The sequence below is a fragment of the Ylistrum balloti genome, unplaced genomic scaffold (genome assembly GCF_031769215.1).
Source record: "Ylistrum balloti isolate Yb309-2 unplaced genomic scaffold, AGI_CSIRO_Ybal_v1 Utg370498, whole genome shotgun sequence".
NCBI lineage: Eukaryota > Metazoa > Mollusca > Bivalvia > Pectinida > Pectinidae > Ylistrum > Ylistrum balloti.
In genome coordinates, this window is record NW_026782323.1 from 100001 (window position 1) to 123741 (window position 23741).

At 36.4% G+C, this 23741-nt stretch overlaps 1 protein-coding gene across 2 annotated transcripts in view; it reads left to right on the top strand.

Moving 5' to 3' along the window:
• The first annotated feature begins 291 nt into the window (after nt 1-291).
• Nucleotides 292-23741, top strand: part of LOC132555490 (uncharacterized) — a 30008-nt gene continuing 6558 nt past the window's right edge. For both annotated transcript variants that reach the window (XM_060219839.1, XM_060219840.1), the window contains exons 1-6: nt 292-352; nt 17757-17979; nt 18263-18363; nt 19244-19389; nt 20132-20274; nt 22429-22935. In XM_060219839.1, coding sequence (XP_060075822.1) covers nt 17892-17979; nt 18263-18363; nt 19244-19389; nt 20132-20274; nt 22429-22935 — 985 coding nt within the window. In that variant the 5' untranslated portion in view covers nt 292-352; nt 17757-17891. The remainder of the gene's footprint in view (nt 353-17756; nt 17980-18262; nt 18364-19243; nt 19390-20131; nt 20275-22428; nt 22936-23741) is intronic.

Below are 23741 nucleotides of genomic sequence, written 5' to 3' on the forward strand. Positions count from 1 at the left end.
TCTTGCGAAATATACAACAAATTTAAAAAAAAAAAAAAAACCTCGCTTCAGTGCAAACATGGATCAGGCTGTTCAAAATGTGCACTTTCTTGACCAACTTGCGCTCGTTTTTAGGCAGTGCCTACTTCATATTGTTTTCTTATTTAGCGTTGCTACTATTCAATATTGCCAGCCTGTTCTGTGTAATTAGTGTATAACTCTTGGAGTTGTCTCTCTTTAGCTGTCAAAAGTATTTCGGAATACCTTGGATGTGTTTAGTAAAATCAAATATTCCGAGTAGAGTTGTTTACCATGGATATGATGGATCATATTTCGAAATTTCCAACGTTTTGAAGAAGTCCAGCAAAAGCAGGTATGGACTTAATCTTTTAAAATCTTTTTTTTACAGTTTTTATAGAGCCACCTTTTTGTCAGCGCGACACAACAATTAACGTGTAATTTCCAAACGGTAGCGATAGTTAAGAAGTTGCCCCAAGCAGGGACGTACTCCAACAATGTTAGAGGTTTACACGGCGAGATACTTTTGACTGGCGTCGCAGATCCGCCAATGTAATCAGGCGGACTAAGACCTCTTATAGGTATAGGAGTAGCAGGGACGTAGATCTACGTCGCTGCCCAAGGATATGGAAAATATGTTGCTTCGTCAGATACAGTAAAAAACTTCTATAGATCGAAAAGTTGTTACAAATTTAATTTAAAACATGTGGATGAAAACTTTGTTTATAAAGAGCTGTGTAAATTGAATACATCTAAATCTTAATTGTTTGCCTGCTAGATTTCTCAGAGACGCTGCCCCAATTATTAAAATTCACCTCACTTATTAATGTGTCAATTTCAGAGGGTATTATTCCAGATGAATTAAAAATAGCCAAAGTTAAACCACTTTTAAAAAAAAAAAGATAGACTTAATGCCGAAAACTACAGACCTGTTAGTATTCTAAGTTTAGTATCAAAAATCCTTGAACGCGCTGTGTATAGCCAATTAGAAACTTTCTTGGTAAGAAATAATTTACTTTATGAACTTCAGTCCGCTTTCAGAAGCAAATATTCTACTGACACATGTTTAATACATATGTTAGACCTTAACAAATCTCAGTTTTCCAAAGGTTTGTTTACAGGTATGGTATTGCTCGACTTGCATAAAGCCTTTGATACAGTTGACCACAATATTTTATGTGATAAGCTCTCTGTTCTTGGAGTGGAATAACTAAAATGGTTTAGATGCTATCTCTTGGGACAGAAACAAATTGTAAATATTAATGAAGTATGTATCATCCGAGTCATGTAACATAAAATGTGGGGTACCTCAGGGAAGTTTGTTAGGTCCTCTTCTGTTCTTGATACATGTCAATAATATGCAAGTCTGCATTGATTCTAACTGCATGTTGATGTTGTATGCAGACAATTCTGCTAAACTTTTTTCCCATCTAAACCCAGCAGTAATATCGCAAAAAATGTCTTTGGTGTTAGAGTCCTGTCAAGAATGGTTAGTGGATAACAAGCTTTCTCTACATTTAGGTAAAACCGAAAGTATTATTTTTGGCCCTAAAAGGAAATTGGATAAAGCTACAAATATGAATTTTAAAATATTGTGCAATAATCGTGATATTGAAGCTATGAAGTGTATAAAATATCTTGGTATAGACATTAACAATTTGCTATCAAGCGAAGAAAGATTTTGAATGTTCAAAATAGGCACAATATAAGATGCAGTGATTTTTAGCATACAAACATGTTAGACATTAATTATAGGGTCAGTCAAATCAGACTGAATCATACATGTATGTTTAATGTTTTCCATGAAAAGGCTCCAAACTATATGTATAATTCCTTTAACAAGAATCCATGTCTACAAAATAATCGATTCTCAGCATATAATTTCAGTCTCCCATCAGAACAAGGTAAAGAATCTACAACATTCTACTTTACAGGCGCAAAAGAATGGAATTCTCTTCCAGATTATATTAAAAGTACATCACACAAGCTTAAGTTCAAAACCCAAGTGAAATGTCACTTTCAAAACAAAATGCAAGAGAAACATGATAGTTATTATGTATATTATTGATGGAAATCCATTTGTAAATCCATTTTAAGGACCCCAATGGAAATAAGCATTTAACACGTTTTTGGGAAATCCTAGGATATATATACTTTTGTCTTTATTAATAATTATAACTAGCTGATACATTAAAGATATAGCTAACAATTATTCCTGATTATGTATAACATGTGCCGTATCTTGATATCTTTTGTATACAAATCTGTACATATTTATCCCGAATAAATTTATTATTATCATTAGATACGTAATTATATATAGATAATAATTTCAAATATACATAATTACATACCAGGAACGACTGTCCTTTTGCTCATCAACTCTATCGATACCAAGCTTCACAAGTATACCTACTTAGCAGTAGGTATAATATATGAGAAAAGAACATGACTGACGTCTCCAGACGACAATAGTAATGCGAAGACCCATGACCAAGGGGCCCACTTCTTGTATTTATGAAGTGCTAAGGTGGCGGGAAATACATGTGAAGTGTCCGTACAGTGTAGTCGCCTGTCGATTGGTCAGTTGTGCAGTGTTCAGTCAATGGTGCACCCACAGACATTTGAGAAACAAAGCATAGACAAATACATGTAACACAGTGCTTGGTGTCACACAGGGTTACATGTACAGGTATAACATGTAACACAATAGTATGGGGCTACATACAGTGTGTAGGATTTATGCAGAGCCACCTACTTGTCAAGGACACACAACAATTTAGGTGTAATTTTTGAGCTTTTTCGGTTTGTTCAGTAAACTCCTAGATACAATGTAATCTAAACTTGTGCTGGAAATGGGTTGGATCATGACAGTTGCACACACCTATAAGCTTAACAATGTGTACAGATAACATAATTTTTAAAAGAACTTGTCACATGCTACTTTATCCTGGGTAGTCTCGTCACATGCTACTTTATCCTGGACAGTCTCGTCACATGCTACTTTATCCAGGTTAGTCTCATCACATGCTATTTTATCCTGGGTAGTCTCGTCACATGTTATTTTATCCTGGATAGTCTCGTCACATGCTACTTTATCCTGGGTAGTCTCGTCACATGCTACTTTATCCTGGTTAGTCTCATCACATGCTACTTTATCCTGGGTAGTCATGTCACATGCTACTTTATCCTGGATAGTCTCATCACATGCTACTTTATCCTGGATAGTCTCGTCACATGCTACTTTATCCTGGGTAGTCATGTCACATGCTACTTTATCCTGGATAGTCTCATCACATGCTACTTTATCCTGGATAGTCTCGTCACATGCTACTTTATCCTGGGTTGTCTCGTCACATGCTACTTTATCCTTGGTAGTCTCGTCACATGCTACTTTATCCTGGATAGTCTCATCACATGCTACTTTATCCTGGATAGTCTCATCACATGCTACTTTATCCTGGTTAGTTTCGTCACCTGGGTTGTCTCATCACATGCTACTTTATCCTGGTTTGTCTCGTCACATGCTACTTTATCCTGGATAGTCTCATCACATGCTACTTTATCCTGGGTAGTCATGTCACATGCTACTTTATCCTGGGTAGTCTCGTCACATGCTACTTTATCCTGGATAGTCTCATCACATGCTACTTTATCCTGGATAGTCTCGTCACATGCTACTTTATCCTGGGTAGTCTTGTCACATGCTACTTTATCCAGGTTAGTCTCGTCACATGTTATTTTATCCTGGGTAGTCTCATCACATGTTATTTTATCCTGGATAGTCTCATCACATGCTACTTTATCCTTGATAGTCTCGTCACATGCTACTTTTATCCTGGGTAGTCTCGTCACACTGATCTTTTCACTTTACCCTAGACAGCTTCAACACCGAACATTTTACAATGGACAGCCTCAACACAGAACATTTTACACAGGACAGCCTCAACACTGAACATAACATCGAACATTTTACTTGTCAAAGCCTCAACAACCAACATAACATCAAACATTTTACTCGTCAAAGCCTCAACAACCAACATAACATCAAACATTTTACTCGTCAAAGCCTCAACAACCAACATAACATCAAACATTTTACTCGTCAAAGCCTCAATAACCAACATAACACCAAACATTTCACACAGGACAGCCTCAACAACCAACATAACATCAAACATTTTACTCGTCAAAGCCTCAACAACCAACATAACACCAAACATTTCACACAGGACAGCCTCAACAACCAACATAACATCAAACATTTTACTCGTCAAAGCCTCAACAACCAACATAACATCAAACATTTTACTCGTCAAAGCCTCAACAACCAACATAACATCAAACATTTTACTCGTCAAAGCCTCAACAACCAACATAACACCAAACATTTCACACAGGACAGCCTCAACAACCAACATAACATCAAACATTTTACTCGTCAAAGCCTCAACAACCAACATAACATCAAACATTTTACTCGTCAAAGCCTCAACAACCAACATAACACCAAACATTTCACACAGGACAGCCTCAACAACCAACATAACACCAAACATTTCACACAGGACAGCCTCAACAACCAACATTTCACACAGGACAGCCTCAACACATTTGACACTAGACAGCCTCAATACAGAACACCTTACCTTGGACAGCCTCAATTTGAATTTATCATTTGGACGAATAAGTACCATAACACTTTACACTGGACAGTCTCAACACAGGACACTTTATACTGGACAGTCTCAACACAGGACACTTTACACTGGACAGTATCAACACAGGACACTTTATACTGGACAGTCTCAACACAGGACACTTTATACTGGATAGTCTCAACACAGAACACTTTACACTGGACAGTCTAAACACAGGAACACAGGACACTCAACACAGGACACTTTATACTCTCAACACAGGACACATTATACTGGACAGTTATACTGGACAGTCTCAACACAGGACACTTTATACTGGACAGTCTAAACACATGACACATTATACTGGACAGTATCAACACAGGAAACTTTACACAGGACAGACTCAACACAGGACACTTTATACTGGACAGTCTCAACACTGGACACTTTACACTGGACAGTCTCAACACAGGACACTTGATACTGTCCAGTCTAAACACACGACACTTGATACTGGACAGACTCAACACAGGACACTTTATACTGGACAGTCTCAACACAGGACACTTTATACTGGACAGTCTCAACACAGGACACTTTATACTGGACAGTCTCAACACAGGACACTTTATACTGGATAGTCTCAACACAGGACACATTACACTGGACAGTATCAACACAGGACACTTTACACTGGACAGTCCCAACACAGGACACTTTATACTGGACAGTCTCAACACAGGACACTTTATACTGGACAGTCTGAACACAGGACACTTTATACTGGATAGTCTCAACACATGACACTTTACAATGGGCAGTCTCAACACAGGACACTTTACACTGGACAGTCTAAACACAGGACATATTACACTGGACAGACTCAACACAGGACACTTTATGCTGGACAGTCTCAACACTTTATACTTGACAGTCTCAACACAGGACACTTTATACTGGACAGTCTCAACACAGGACACTTTATACTGGACAGTCTCAACACAGGACACTTTATACTGGACAGTCTCAACACAGGACACTTTATACTGGACAGTCTCAACACAGGACACTTTACAATGGACAGTATCAACACAGGACACTTTACACTGGACAGTCTGAACACAGGACACTTTATACTGGACAGTCTGAACACAGGACACTTTATACTGGATAGTCTCAACACATGACACTTTACAATGGGCAGTCTCAACACAGGACACTTTACACTGGACAGTCTCAACACAGGACACTTTATACTGGACAGTCTCAACACAGGACACTTTACAATGGACAGTCTCAACACAGGACACTTAATACTGGACAGTCTGAACACAGGACACTTTATACTGGACAGTTTGAACACAGGACACTTTATACTGTACAGTCTCAACACATGACACTTTACAATGGGCAGTCTCAACACCGGACACTTTACACTGGACAGTCTCAACGCAGGACACTTTATACTGGACAGTCTCAACACAGGACACTTTATACTGGACAGTATGAACACAGGACAAATTGATAGTGGACAGTCAAAACACAGGACACTTTATACTTTACAGTCTTAACACAGGACACTTTACACTGGACAGTCCCAACACAGGACACTTTATACTGGACAGTCTGAACACAGGACACTTTATACTGGACAGTCTGAACACAGGACAAATTGATAGTGGACAGTCAAAACACAGGACACTTTATACTGGACAGTATCAACACAGGACACTTTATACTGGACAGTCTCAACACAGGACACTTTACACTGGACAGTCTCAACACAGGATACTTTACAATGGACAGTCTCAACACAGGACACTTTATACTGGACAGTCTCAACACAGGATACTTTATACTGGACAGTCTGAACACAGGACAAATTTATAGTGGACAGTGAAAACACAGGACACTTTATACTGGACAGTCTCAACACAGGACAAATTTATAGTGGACAGTGAAAACACAGGACACTTTATACTGGACAGTCTCAACACAGGACACTTTACACTGGACAGTCTCAACACAGGACACTTTATACTGGACAGTCTCAACACAGGACACTTTATACTGGACAGTCTCAACACAGGACACTTTACAATGGGCAGTCTCAACACAGTACACTTTATAATGAACAGTCTTAACACAGGACACTTTACACTGGACAGTCTCAACACAGGACACTTTATACTGTACAGTCTCAACACAGGACACTTTATACTGGACAGTCTCAACACAGGACACTTTATACTGGACAGTCTCAACACTTTATACTTGACAGTCTCAACACTTTATACTGGACAGTCTCAACACTTTATACTTGACAGTCTCAACACAGGACACTTTATACTGGACAGTCTCAACACAGGACACTTTATACTGGACAGTCTCAACACAGGACACTTTATACTGGAGAGTCTCAACACAGGACACTTTATACTGGACAGTCTCAACACTGGACACTTTACACTGGACAGTTTCAGCACAGGACACTTTATACTGGACAGTCTCAACACAGGACACTTTATACTGGACAGTCTCAACACAACACAGTCTAAACACAGGACACTTTATACTGGACAGTCTCAACACAGGACACTTTATACTGGACAGTCTCAACACAGGACACTTTATACTGGATAGTCTCAACACAGAACACTTTACACTGGACAGTCTAAACACAGGACACTTTACACTTGACAGTCTCAACACAGGACACTTTATACTGGACAGTCTTAACACAGGACACTTTATACTGGATAGTCTCAACACAGAACACTTTACACTGGACAGTCTAAACACAGGACACTTTACACTGGACAGTCTCAACACAGGACACTTTATACTGGACAGTCTCAACACAGGACACTTTACACTGGACAGTCTCAACACAGGACACTTTACACTGGACAGTCTCAACACAGGACACTTTACACTGGACAGTATCAACACAGGACACTTTATACTGGACAGTCTCAACACAGGACACTTTATACTGGATAGTCTCAACACAGGACACTTTATACTGGACAGTCTCAACACAGGACACTTTACACTGGACAGTCTCAACACAGGACACTTTATACTGGACAGTCTCAACACAGGACACATTATACTGGACAGTATCAACACAGGACACTTTATACTGTACAGTCTCAACACTTTACTCTAGACAGTCTCAACACAGGACACTTTATACTGGACAGTCTCAACACAGGACACTTTACACTGGACTGTCTCAACACAGGACACTTTATACTGGACAGTCCCAACACAGGACACTTTATACTGGACAGTCTCAACACAGGACACTTTATACTGGACAGTCTTAACACAGGACACTTTACACTGGACAGTCTAAACACAGGACACTTTATATTGGACAGTCTCAACACAGGACACTTTACACTGGACAGTCTCAACACAGGACACTTGATACTTGACAGTCTCACCACTGGACACTTTACACTGGACAGTCTCAACACAGGACACTTTATACTGGACAGTCTAAACACAGGACACTTTATACTGGACAGTCTCAACACAGGACACTTTATACTGGACAGTCTAAACACAGGACACTTTACACTGGACAGTCTTAACACAGGACACTTTTTACCCGTGACAGACTTTACACTGGTACTTACCCATAATTCCTCAAGACAGGCTTTCATCTTGATCAACAACATAAAACACTGTATCATTGCATACTGTATAAACATGTAGGTAAAGTTCCTTACATTAATTCAGTTAAGTAAGTATTCACTTGATTTCACTAACTAATTGGATAAGGGTCGATACACATTACTGGTAATTTAATTACATAATATAATTAGTACAGATGATAAAACAAATTAAACACACAGGTCTAACTGCCAGGCAGCCAGTTTCTTTATCACTATCAGGCCTACCAAACAAAATATTGAGTTCTTGAGACTGTTCAGTGTTGATCATGTGATGTTATCTGATCATATAACCAACTCTTTTGTGTCACATGACTCCTTATACATTTGTTGTGTCACATGAGGCCATATACACTTCTGATGTGTCACATGACGCCATATTAAGTTTTGTTGTTTCACATGACTTACATGATTGAATAGAATAATCATGAAGTGTAGTGAAAATGTATCGTAAAACAAGGGTTTTTGATTAGTTTGGCCTTTAATTTGTGATTATATGGCATCAAAGAAAAGCAAGCTTTAACTTTCTTTGGTCAATATATGTATTGGTTTCTACGTAAACAGAGCACTTGTATCCATGGCTACCAAAGTCACGATCAATCCCAAGCCATATACACTTTTTCCTTCAATATCATTACATACCACGATTAAAATCTCCTATCAAAATACACAGACACATACCACGATTAAAATCTCCTATCAAAATACACAGACACATACCACGATTAAAATCTCCTATCAAACACACAGACACATACCACGATTAAAATCTCCTATCAAAATACACAGACACATACCACGATTAAAATCTCCTATCAAACACACAGACACATACCACGATTAAAATCTCCTGTCAAAATACACAGACACATACCACGATTAAAATCTCCTATCAAAATACACAGACACATACCACGATTAAAATCTCCTATCAAAATACACAGACACATACCACGATTAAAATCTCCTATCAAACACACAGACACATACCACGATTAAAATCTCCTGTCAAACACACAGACACATACCACGATTAAAATCTCCTGTCAAAATACACAGACACATACCACGATTAAAATCTCCTATCAAAACACACAGACACATACCACGATTAAAATCTCCTATCAAAACACACAGACACATACCACGATTAAAATCTCCTATCAAAATACACAGACACATACCACGATTAAAATCTCCTATCAAACACACAGACACATACCACGATTAAAATCTCCTATCAAAATACACAGACACATACCACGATTAAAATCTCCTCAAAACACACAGACACATCGATTAAAATCAAAACACACAGACACATACCACGATTAAAATCTCCTATCAAAATACACAGACACATACCACGATTAAAATCTCCTATCAAAACACACAGACACATACCACGATTAAAATCTCCTATCAAAATACACAGACACATACCACGATTAAAATCTCCTCAAAACACACAGACACATACCACGATTAAAAATCAAAACACACAGACACATACCACGATTAAAATCTCCTATCAAAACACACAGACACATACCACGATTAAAATCTCCTATCAAAATACACAGACACATACCACGATTAAAATCTCCTATCAAACACACAGACACATACCACGATTAAAATCTCCTATCAAAATACACAGACACATACCACGATTAAAATCTCCTATCAAAATACACAGACACATACCACGATTAAAATCTCCTATCAAAACACACAGACACATACCACGATTAAAATCTCCTATCAAAATACACAGACACATACCACGATTAAAATCTCCTATCAAATACACAGACACATACCACGATTAAAATCTCCTATCAAAATACACAGACACATACCACGATTAAAATCTCCTATCAAAACACACAGACACATACCACGATTAAAATCTCCTATCAAAATACACAGACACATACCACGATTAAAATCTCCTATCAAAATACACAGACACATACCACGATTAAAATCTCCTATCAAAACACACAGACACATACCACGATTAAAATCTCCTATCAAAACACACAGACACATACCACGATTAAAATCTCCTATCAAAACACACAGACACATACCACGATTAAAATCTCCTATCAAAATACACAGACACATACCACGATTAAAATCTCCTATCAAAATACACAGACACATACCACGATTAAAATCTCCTATCAAAATACACAGACACATACCACGATTAAAATCTCCTATCAAAACACACAGACACATACCACGATTAAAATCTCCTATCAAAACACACAGACACATACCAAGATTAAAATCTCCTATCAAAATACACAGACACATACCACGATTAAAATCAAAACACACAGACACATACCACGATTAAAATCTCCTATCAAAATACACAGACACATACCACGATTAAAATCTCCTATCAAAACACACAGACACATACCACGATTAAAATCTCCTATCAAAATACACAGACACATACCACGATTAAAATCTCCTATCAAAACACACAGACACATACCACGATTAAAATCTCCTATCAAAACACACAGACACATACCACGATTAAAATCTCCTATCAAAACACACAGACACATACCACGATTAAAATCTCCTATCAAAATACACAGACACATACCACGATTAAAATCTCCTATCAAAATACACAGACACATACCACGATTAAAATCTCCTATCAAAACACACAGACACATACCACGATTAAAATCTCCTATCACAAACACACAGACACATACCACGATTAAAATCTCCTATCAAAACACACAGACACATACACATCAAACACACAGATTAAAATCATCAACTGTATCAAGTCAAACACACAGACACATACAACTCACCAGTCAAACACACAAATCATACCTGTAGGTCACCAAAAAACACAAACACATACAACTGTAGGTCACCAGTCAAATACACAGACACATACAACTGTAGGTCACCAGTCAAATACACAGACACATACAACTGTAGGTCACCAGTCAAATACACAGACACATACAACTGTAGGTCACCAGTCAAACACACAGACACATACAACTGTAGGTCACCAGTCAAACACACAGACACATACAACTGTAGGTCACCAGTCAAACACACAGACACATACAACTGTAGATCACCAGTCAAACACACAGACACATACAACTGTAGGTCACCAGTCAAACACACAGACACATACAACTGTAGGTCACCAGTCAAACACACAGACACATACAACTGTAGATCACCAGTCAAACACACAAACACATACAACTGTAGGTCACCAGTCAAACACACAAACACATACAACTGTAGGTCACCAGTCAAACACACAAACACATACAACTGTAGATCACCAGTCAAACACACAGACACATACAACTGTAGGTCACCAGTCAAACACACAGACACATACAACTCAAACACACAAACACATAGATCACCAGTCAAACACACAGACACATACAACTGTAGGTCACCAGTCAAACACACAAACACATACAACTGTAGGTCACCAGTCAAACACACAAACACATACAACTGTAGGTCACCAGTCAAACACACAAACACATACAACTGTAGGTCACCAGTCAAACACACAGACACATACAACTGTAGGTCACCAGTCAAACACACAGACACATACAACTGTAGGTCACCAGTCAAACACACAGACACATACAACTGTAGGTCACCAGTCAAACACACAAACACATACAACTGTAGGTCACCAGTCAAACACACAAACACATACAACTGTAGGTCACCAGTCAAACACACAAACACATACAACTGTAGGTCACCAGTCAAACACACAAACACATACAACTGTAGGTCACCAGTCAAACACACAGACACATACAACTGTAGGTCACCAGTCAAACACACAGACACATACAACTGTAGGTCACCAGTCAAACACACAAACACATATGACTTTAGTTCATCCATCAAACACACAAACACATACAACTGTAGGTCACCAGTCAAACACACAAACACATACAACTGTAGGTCACCAGTCAAACACACAAACACATACAACTGTAGGTCACCAGTCAAACACACAAACACATACAACTGTAGGTCACCAGTCAAACACACAAACACATACAACTGTAGGTCACCAGTCAAACACACAAACACATACAACTGTAGGTCACCAGTCAAACACACAAACACATACAACTGTAGGTCACCAGTCAAACACACAAACACATACAACTGTAGGTCACCAGTCAAACACACAAACACATACAACTGTAGGTCACCAGTCAAACACACAAACACATACAACTGTAGGTCACCAGTCAAACACACAAACACATACAACTGTAGGTCACCAGTCAAACACACAAACACATATGACTTTAGTTCATCCATCAAACACACAAACACATACAACTGTAGGTCACCAGTCAAACACACAAACACATATGACTTTAGTTCATCCATCAAACACACAAACACATATGACTTTAGTTCATCCATCAATATTCTATTCTTTCTGGAGTAGGAGAGAAAGAATGTGTATGGAGTGTTGTGAAGTAATTACACATTTATCTCTATGAATCGTCACGACTGAGTTGCCTTTCGGATTGATTAATAAAAAAAAATAATCTAATCCTGACTATTTCTGAAACATGTGTTTCTGAATTGAAACGTAACAATCAACAGATCAGGTGACGACTAGCAGTCAATATTGTTTGTGAGGAAAATTGATATCTACTGAAACAGAGAAATCTGAGTATCACATCACAGCAATGACACTCGAAACAATTGGTCGCTAAACAAGCGACTAGCTCACCTCATGTGTTTTTATCGTATTGTATTGATTAATGTTGATGTGAAGGATTGTCGATATCAATTGAAATGGAAGTGCCTTCATCAATATACTGCAACTCTTTGATTCATTAAATAATCATTCTTGCTGTGTGTCATTAACAGGTTACCCCTACAAGGAGGAATGAGACACATGATTAGAGATGTATCATGTACTCTGATATTTTACAAATGATACAAAAAATTTAAATGATAGATTCTGACGTGTGTGATTCATACGTGAAAGGAATATAATTATATGAGATGATGGGAATGTGTAGTGTGTACGGTCGAAGGATACAACATGGGACTGGACACAAGATTCTCATCAATGGTAGGTCCACATTGTAGAAAAAAGAAACTCTACCAGATAATGATATTTAACAGAGGTCATTTCTCATCTCAATTTCTCCGCTAGGAATCGAACCTGGGACCCTTGACATACTAGTCTGATGCTCAACCAATTGAGCTAAAGAGAAGTTCTCCCTAGCTGAGTGGTATATTGCGGCTAGTATTTTACCAGGGTTACATACTCCCTCTCCAGGAAATAACTCGTCCTCGAGTTTCCAGGGGTTACAGCGATGCTGGTGGGGCATGGCTAAGTATTATTCCTGGGTTCCTACATGGGCGCCAATGTGACAGAGGTCATTATTTATTTTAATGCCTCCGCTAGGAATCGAACCCAGGACCCCTGGTGTACTAGTCTGACGCTCAACCAGTCGAGCTAAAGAGAAGTTCTCACTAACTGAGTGGTATATTACGGCTAGTATTTTACCAGGGTCACATAAAACTTTATAGCGAATGGCTGTCAAACACTGATCCTACCACCAGGATTAAGTAACTAGAATTGATAAGAAATGATAATTAACATTCTCTCTTAATCATCCTTCTTTATAGATAGAATCTTAAAGAGTTTTCATTTCACAGGAGATTATATCAAACTTTTAGAAATTTTCATTTTTGCAAGTTTTCTTAGCAAGCAAAGATTAAAACTTCAAGATGAGTTTCATAAAATCTGCTATGAAATGTAAACACACTATATGTAATTTTTATTACATAATTCAGAAAAAATACATTTTGACAGGTTTGAAATTGGAGACGGCCATTTTGTTGAACCATTTTTAATTCATGACAAAACCTCATCGTTATCTATGTATGAATTTCTGAATGGCCTGATATACTATGATACCTACTGTCTACATATAACTATGATACCTACTGTCTACATATAACTATGATAACTACTGTCCACATATAACTATGATAACTACTGTCTACATATAACTATGATCACTACTATGATAACTACTGTCCACATATAACTATGATAACTACTATGATAACTACTGTCCACAGATAACTATGATAACTACTGTCTACATATGACAAGATAACTACTGTCTACATATAACTATGATAACTACTATGATAACTACTGTCCACATATAACTATGATAACTACTGTCTACATATAACTATGATAACTACTGTCCACATATAACTATGGTAACTACTGTCCACATATAACTATGATGACTACTATGATAACTACTGTCCACATATAACTATGATAACTACTGTCCACATATAACTATGATAACTACTGTCCACATATAACTATGATAACTACTGTCCACATATAACTATGATAACTACTGTCCACATATAACTATGATAACTACTGTCCACATATAACTATGATAACTACTGTCTACATATAACTATGATAACTACTGTCTACATATAACTATGATAACTACTGTCTACATATGACTATGATAACTACTGTCCACATATAACTATGATAACTACTGTCCACATATAACTATGATAACTACTGTCTACATATAACTATGATAACTACTGTCTACATATAACTATGATAACTACTGTCCACATATAACTATGATAACTACTGTCCACATATAACTATGATAACTACTGTCCACATATAACTATGATAACTACTGTCCACATATAACTATGATAACTACTGTCCACATATAACTATGATAACTACTGTCCACATATAACTATGATAACTACTGTCTACATATGACTATGATAACTACTGTCTACATATAACTATGATAACTACTGTCTACATATAACTATGATAACTACTGTCTCCACATATAACTATGATAACTACTGTCTACATATAACTATGATAACTACTGTCTACATATAACTATGATAACTACTGTCTACATATAACTATGATAACTACTGTCTACATATAACTATGATAACTACTGTCTACATATAACTATGATAACTACTGTCTATATATAACTATGATAACTACTGTCTACATATAACTATGATAACTACTGTCTACATATAACTATGATAACTACTGTCTACATATAACTATGATAACTACTGTCCACATATAGCTATGATAACTACTGTCTACATATAACTATGATAACTACTGTCTACATATAACTATGATAACTACTGTCCACATATAACTATGATAACTACTGTCTACATATAACTATGATAACTACTGTCTACATATAACTATGATAACTATACATATACTATGATAACTACTGTCTACATATAACTATGATAACTACTGTCTACATATAACTATGATAACTACTGTCTACATATAACTATGATAACTACTGTCTACATATAACTATGATAACTACTGTCTACATATAACTATGATAACTACTGTCTACATATGACTATGATAACTACTGTCTACATATAACTATGATAACTACTGTCCACATATAACTATGATAACTACTGTCTACATATAACTATGATAACTACTGTCTACATATAACTATGATAACTACTGTCCACATATAACTATGATAACTACTGTCCACATATAGCTATGATAACTACTGTCTACATATAACTATGATAACTACTGTCCACATATAACTATGATAACTACTGTCTACATATAACTATGATAACTACTGTCTACATATAACTATGATAACTACTGTCTATATATAACTATGATAACTACTATGATAACTACTGTCTACATATAACTATGATAACTACTGTCCACATATAACTATGATAACCTGGTATTCAAATGCTTAATAAAAAAGACATCATGAAAAAATTCACTCTTTGTTGATTTTCATTCAGGTTTACAATTTGTTAGGAAAGGTTAGGATGAGCTTGGATAATTACACCTGATTTTTTGTGTGGTGTTGGAAATCAGTGGCACATTCATATTAACTGTGCAATTATGTAACCATTGTTTGCATGATAAAGAAATATGCTTGTTTTAAGTCACCTTTGGTTTGCTTGTTGTAAGTCACCTTTAGTTGCTTGTTTTAAATCACCTTTGATTTGCTTGTTGTAAGTCACCTTTAGTTGCTTGTTTTAAATCACCTTTGATTTGCTTGTTGTAAGTCACCTTTAGTTGCTTGTTTTAAGTCACCTTTAGTTGCTTGTTTTAAGTCACCTTTGGTTTGCTTGTTGTAAGTCACCTTTAGTTGCTTGTTTTAAATCACCTTTGATTTGCTTGTTGTAAGTCACCTTTAGTTGCTTGTTTTAAGTCACCTTTAGTTGCTTGTTGTAAGTCACCTTTGGTTTGCTTGTTGTAAGTCACCTTTAGTTGCTTGTTTTAAATCACCTTTGGTTTGCTTGTTGTAAGTCACCTTTAGTTGCTTGTTGTAAGTCACCTTTGATTTGCTTGTTGTAAATCACCTTTAGTTGTTTGTTTTAAGTCACCTTTAGTTGCTTGTTGTAAATCACCTTTAGTTGCTTGTTTTAAGTCACCTTTAGTTGCTTGTTTTAAGTCACCTTTGGTTTGCTTGTTTTAAGTCATCTTTGGTTTGCTTGTTTTAAGTCACCTTTAGTTGCTTGTTTTAAGTCACCTTTGGTTTGCTTGTTGTAAGTCACCTTTAGTTGCTTGTTTTAAATCACCTTTGGTTTGCTTGTTGTAAGTCACCTTTAGTTGCTTGTTGTAAGTCACCTTTGATTTGCTTGTTGTAAATCACCTTTAGTTGTTTGTTTTAAGTCACCTTTAGTTGCTTGTTGTAAATCACCTTTAGTTGCTTGTTTTAAGTCACCTTTAGTTGCTTGTTTTAAGTCACCTTTGGTTTGCTTGTTTTAAGTCATCTTTGGTTTGCTTGTTTTAAGTCACCTTTAGTTGCTTGTTTTAAGTCACCTTTGGTTTGCTTGTTTTAAGTCACCTTTAGTTTGCTTGTTTTAAGTCACCTTTAGTTTGCTTGTTTTAAGTCACCTTTGGTTTGCTTACTTAAAGTCACTTTTGACTTGCTTGATCAAAATTAAAGATTAAAGTTGGACTCAAATACAAAGAAACGAAAAAAAATGAAAATTCCTAAAATGATTCATAACTGTATATCTGTCCTCCGTTAAGTCCAGGTCTGGTAATAAGCCCACCCACGTATATTACTGTTGAAGAGAATGTCAAACAACAAGTGGATAATTCTATAGAGTTAAGTGTACTGTCTTTTCATTGCCCCTTCATATGCCCACCCGAGGACTTTGAGCTAGCAGTTATGTGTTGCTCGACCTCCCTTTGCAACTGGTTGCAGGCTAATTATGATACATATTCTGATCATGTAAAACCTGTTTAGACTTAATTTGTTTTCAGTGATTGAGCCCACAAGTTCCGGAGTTCCTGAGACAGCCATCGGTGGTGCTGCCATCCAAGACAACACTGACTGTCATCACGACAGTCCTGACAACAGACTTCACCCAGATAACAGTTTAGACATTCCTCGGAACAATGGCAATAAACCTTCAAACCAAAGTGACATGTGATGTCATGATCAGTTACAATAAAACCAACATCAGCTTTGTCAAGAAACTGAAAGGTATGTATAGTCCTCAAGCAATACACCAATATGTTGTGAAAAGCCCACCCTAGTAACTGTTGTTATGTCAAACTTATTTTCTTTCGTGGGCAACTTGGTTTGTATGTATGATGCTGGCAAATAAAACAGACCTCGACAAAATCATTAGATTTGATATGATAACAACATATCCTGTGATTTTTTTTTTTTTTTCTCATTCTTTTCTTTTTATGTTCGCATGTGTATTCTTCTGACCTTAACTCTGTTATCGGTGATTGTTTTACTCTTGTGATATTTTTTTTAGCCAAATTTGAAGAGCAGGGATGGAAGGTATGGTATGCTGATCCAGACCAAGATCCCAAGCTGAATATGAGTAAAAAAGGGGAGGCAATTCTTAGTTGTAAGGTAGGTTCAAGTCGAAAAGGGGAGGCAATTATCATTTGTAAGGTATGTTTATATATTACAGAAATTATACCCAAAAATAACAAAGAGCCCAAGGGAAACTACTCAGATTTATGTAAAAGGGGAGACTACTCTTAATTATAATTTATAAGGCAAATGTCTGAGTTAGAAGGGGAGACTACACTCAATTAATTATAAGGTAGATATTTGATTTATAAGGGGAGACTAATCTCAATTAATTATAAGGTAGATATTTGATTTATAAGGGGAAACTAGTCTCAATTAATTATAAGGTAGATATTTGATTTATAAGGGGAGACTAGTCTCAATTAATTATAAGGTAGATATTTGATTTATAAGGGGAGACTAGTCTCAATTAATTATAAAGTAGATTTTTGATTTATAAGGGGAGACTAGTCATAATTAATTATAAAGTAGATATTTGATTTATAAGGGGAGACTAGTCTCAATTAATTATAAGGTAGATATTTGATTTATAAGGGGAGACTAGTCTCAATTAATTATAAGGTAGATATTTGATTTATAAGGGGAGACTAGTCTCAATTAATTATAAGGTAGATATTTGATTTATAAGGGGAGACTAGTCTCAATTAATTATAAGGTAGATAACTCATTTAGGAAGAAAAACTTTTCTCATAAAGTTATGATAAGTTTAAGAAAAAGTGAGAATACTTTCAGTAAGGTAATCTACTCTTATCAAATAGATTTTTAGTCAATCCCCCAAAAAATCAATCAAAATTATTATATAGATGTTTAACATTAATATTGTCAATATTGATTTGAAGCTGATCATTTCCAGATTCAAAGGTACATTTAGTAAATATGTCAAGAAGGAAGTTGATGAGGTGATATTTGTGTATAGGTGTTTGCCATGGTGATTGGTGAAGCTACAATCAGGGACTCTCACTGTCAGGATGAACTAGCTCTTGCATATATCTCCAATTCCAACATATTCCCGATTGGTCTCAGCAGATTTCGGGACATTAATCCTCATCTGGATGGAGGCATGTATGTATCTATTATGTTTATGTAGGATTTTGTTTACCCTTATTTATTTATTTATTTTGATTGATTAGTTTATTTATAAATTTGTTTACTTATTTATTTTCAATTATTTATATATTTGTTTATTTTTTATTCATTGATTTATTTGTTTGCTTATTTATCTTATAGCATCTTACATTAAGTACTTACTGTAATGTACTTAATAAAACAGAGAAGCTTTTAAAGCATTTTGTAAAATTGATTCCATATATCGATGTCATTTTGTCCGCGGTTTATAATTTGTGACAGATAATACAGATTCAGTCTGGCATCTTATAGGTGAACATGCAGCACATTAGTTATTGCCTCTGGCCCTTTTTTCCCACACTTCCTGCATGGACGTGGAAAGATCAGGGGTGACCTTAGATCCAACACCTCTGTCTCTAAAATGATCATTTGATGTCAATATACATTTATTATTCTGTTATCAATATTTACAATTTTATTGACTCATATGGTAATATGTAAATATTGACATCAAATTATCATTTTAGAGACAGAGTGTATTGGTCTAGGGTTACCTATTTGACCACTTGGGTTTTCCTCGTACCCCTCACGTGATTCAATGTCAGCCAACAAAAACTGATTCCTATTTCTGATGGCTAGCTCAAAGTTGTAGTAAAATAAAGTTTATGTTAAATAGAGATATTTTTTTTATTAGCCTGTTGTTTATCTAAAGTTATATCTGGTTATATCCTGGCAACAGAAAACTGATGTTGGCAAAGATAAACTGGACATTTTTCTTCAAAGAGGAGATGTGGGAGATGAATATGCCTGCTCTGTTGGCCTCCATGAGGGAGTCTTTTGATCAGGAGGAGCAACCGCAGGACACGACAGCCGAGGAGACAGGTAACACAAGGGCAGGAAAGATTATATGCATTGCAACAATACAGTTACCATGGAAACAGTGATGTTCTGGTTTTCTTCGTTGACTTTGTAGACACAGTTGTTTGAGCTTTATAGGTAAAATAAGTAAAAAAAGTACCAGAACTCAATCACCATTAGCGTGAATGGAGGTTCCAAATACAAAAAACAGGACCGGATCTCTGTTAGAGATCGTGAATGGAGGTTCCAAATAAAAAAAAAAACAGGACCGGATCTCTATTAGAGATTGTGAATGGAGGTTCAAAAAAAAAAAATAGGACCGGATCTCTATTAGAGATTGTGAATGGAGGTTCCAATTAAAAAAAAAAAAAAAAAACAGGACCTGACCTCTATTAGAGATCGTGAATGGAGGTTCCAAATAATAATAATAATAAAAAAAAACAAAAAAAACAGGACATGGTCTGTAGTAGAGATCGTGAATGGAGGTTCCAAATAAAAAAAACAGGTCCGGATCTCTATTAGAGATCGTGAATGGAGGTTCCAAATAATAATAAAAAAAAAAACCAGGACATGGTCTCTAGAAGAGATCGTGAATGGAGGGTCCAAATAAAAAAAACAGGACCTGGTCTCTATTAGAGATCGTGAATGGAGGTTCCAAATAAAAAAAACAGGTCCGGATCTCTATTAGAGATCGTGAATGGAGGTTCCAAATAATAATAAAAAAAAACCAGGACATGGTCTCTAGTAGAGATCGTGAATGGAGGTTCCAAATAAAAAAAAACAGGACCTGACCTCTATTAGAGATCGTGAATGGAGGTTCCAAATAAAAAAAACAGGACCTGGTCTCTATTAGAGATTGTGAATGGAGATTCCAAATAAAAAAAAACAGGACCTGACCTCTATTAGAGATCGTGAATGGAGGTTCCAAATTAAAAAAAAGGACCTGACCTCTATTAGAGATCGTGAATGGAGGTTCCAAATAAAAAAAACAGGACCGGATCTCTATTAGAGATTGTGAATGGAGGTTCCAATTAAAAAAAAACAGGACCTGACCTCTATTAGAGATCGTGAATGGAGGTTCCAAATAATAAAAAAACAGGACCGGATCTCTATTAGAGATCGTGAATGGAGGTTCCAAATAAAAAAAAAACAGGACCTGACCTCTATTCGAGATCGTGAATGGAGGTTCCAAATAAAAAAAAAACAGGACCGGATCTCTATTAGAGATTGTGAATGGAGGTTCCAATTAAAAAAAAACAGGACCTGACCTCTATTAGAGATCGTGAATGGAGGTTCCAAATAATAAAAAAACAGGACCGGATCTCTATTAGAGATTGTGAATGGAGGTTCCAATTAAAAAAAAAACAGGATCTGACCTCTATTAGAGATCGTGAATGGAGGTTCCAAATAATAATAAAAAAAAAAACAAAAAAAAACAGGACATGGTCTGTAGTAGAGATCGTGAATGGAGGTTCCAAATAAAAAAAACCAGGACATGGTCTCTAGTAGAGATCGTGAATGGAGGTTCCAAATTAAAAAAAAAACAGGACCTGGTCTCTATCAGAGATTGTGAATGGAGATTCCAAATAAAAAAAACAGGACCTGACCTCTATTAGAGATCGTGAATGGAGGTTCCAAATGAAAAAAACAGGACCGGATCTCTGTTCGAGATCGTGAATGGAGGTTCCAAATAAAAAAAGAACAGGACCGGATCTCTATTAGAGATCGTGAATGGAGGTTCCAAATAAAAAAAAAACAGGACCTGACCTCTATTAGAGATCGTGGATGGAGATTTGGTCCTGGTTTTTTAATTTTTATTTTACTGATAAAACTCAAACATCTGAGCTAGTGTAGATATGGCCTACATATCCAGTCTTGTGCAGTGGAAACAGACACCTGCTGAATTTGCAGATCATGCAAGTGTTTTACAATTCTTAAAAGCAATATTCAAAACATCTGGTTTAAGATAAACTCATCAATTCTATCTATGTTGTTTATGCTGTCATTGATAAGAAGGATGACTTCTGTCCACCAAGGTAGAACTGGTGAGGGGTTAGTCTATAGGGCTATTTTAGTTTTCTAACTAACACATTGCTAATAGACAACTACATGCACTGTAGATGTACAGTGCCTTTTCAAATGAGGTTTGGTATCATGTTGTTTTTATCTTGGATACAGGAGTGCTGCAATTCCATGGAATGAATGTAAATATCAATTTCGACAGCAACAATGGCAATGAGTCAGATCAGGAAAGTAGTTCTGATAGCTCTTCAGACGAGGAGGTAGAAAACACAAGACCCACTACTGCAGCAACCACACGATCCGTACGAAGTGCAAGGGGCAGACAACTCCGTTATGACTTCTGGGATCGCAATTTCAGAGACAAGTCTGAAGTCCCTTGGACTACTTTCCGTCAGAAATTTGAAAATGACTATAAAGAAAAAATATCAGTGAAATATTCTGCAGACAAATTCAAGTTCTTTCTGAACTTGATGTATAAGGATATTTTCACTTTGAACAAAGTTGTGAAGAGGTCTGTTTATGATAACTTTTGTGAGGGAAACCCTGATGCAGACCCTCACCGATTCTACAACAGGATACAACAATATGTTGTTGGCTACTACGCCATGTATGCCGTTTTCAACATGACCAGTACAATGAGACTTACGACGATACAGAACTTGGGTAAGTATTTTATACAACATACATATCGTAATTTAATTGTTTTGGAACATTCTCTTCAGGTTGGTAATATCAATATAATAGAAGTTCATATAACACAACCAGTAGAAGATTAGAGTGTGATGTTTCAGTGACTAGACGGTCACCTTCATCTTATAACACAACCAGTAGAAGATTAGAGTGTGATGTTTCAGTGACTAGACGGTCACCTTCATCTTATAACACAACCAGTAGAAGATTAGAGTGTGGTGTTTCAGTGACTAGACGGTCACCTTCATCTTATAACACAACCAGTAGAAGATTAGAGCATGACGTTTCAGTGACTACACAGTCACCTTCATCTTATAACACAACCAGTAGAAGATTAGAGTGTGATGTTTCAGTGACTAGACGGTCACCTTCATCTTATAACACAACCAGTAGAAGATTAGAGTGTGATGTTTCAGTGACTAGACGGTCACCTTCATCTTATAACACAACCACTTGAAGATTAAAGTGTGATGTTTCAGTGAACCTTCATTAGACAAATGACCACTGTTAAGTGTACTAGAACTGACGTAGGTAGTATATGAGATGTTAAGGAATCAACCTACTTTTTTCGCTGTAGTAATCCTTTGTCAACATTAAGGTCGAAAATAGTGTGACGAGATGGTTAATAGATTATAGACAAAAAAAAATACACCAGATGGTAATAATGTATTGTAGTCAATAAGGCAACTAGGTGGTTTTGTTTATTTTCAAAACTACAGAATAATTTCTTTTTCATGTGATTGTTAGTCCACCTTGACATGGTGATAGGCTAGAATTTC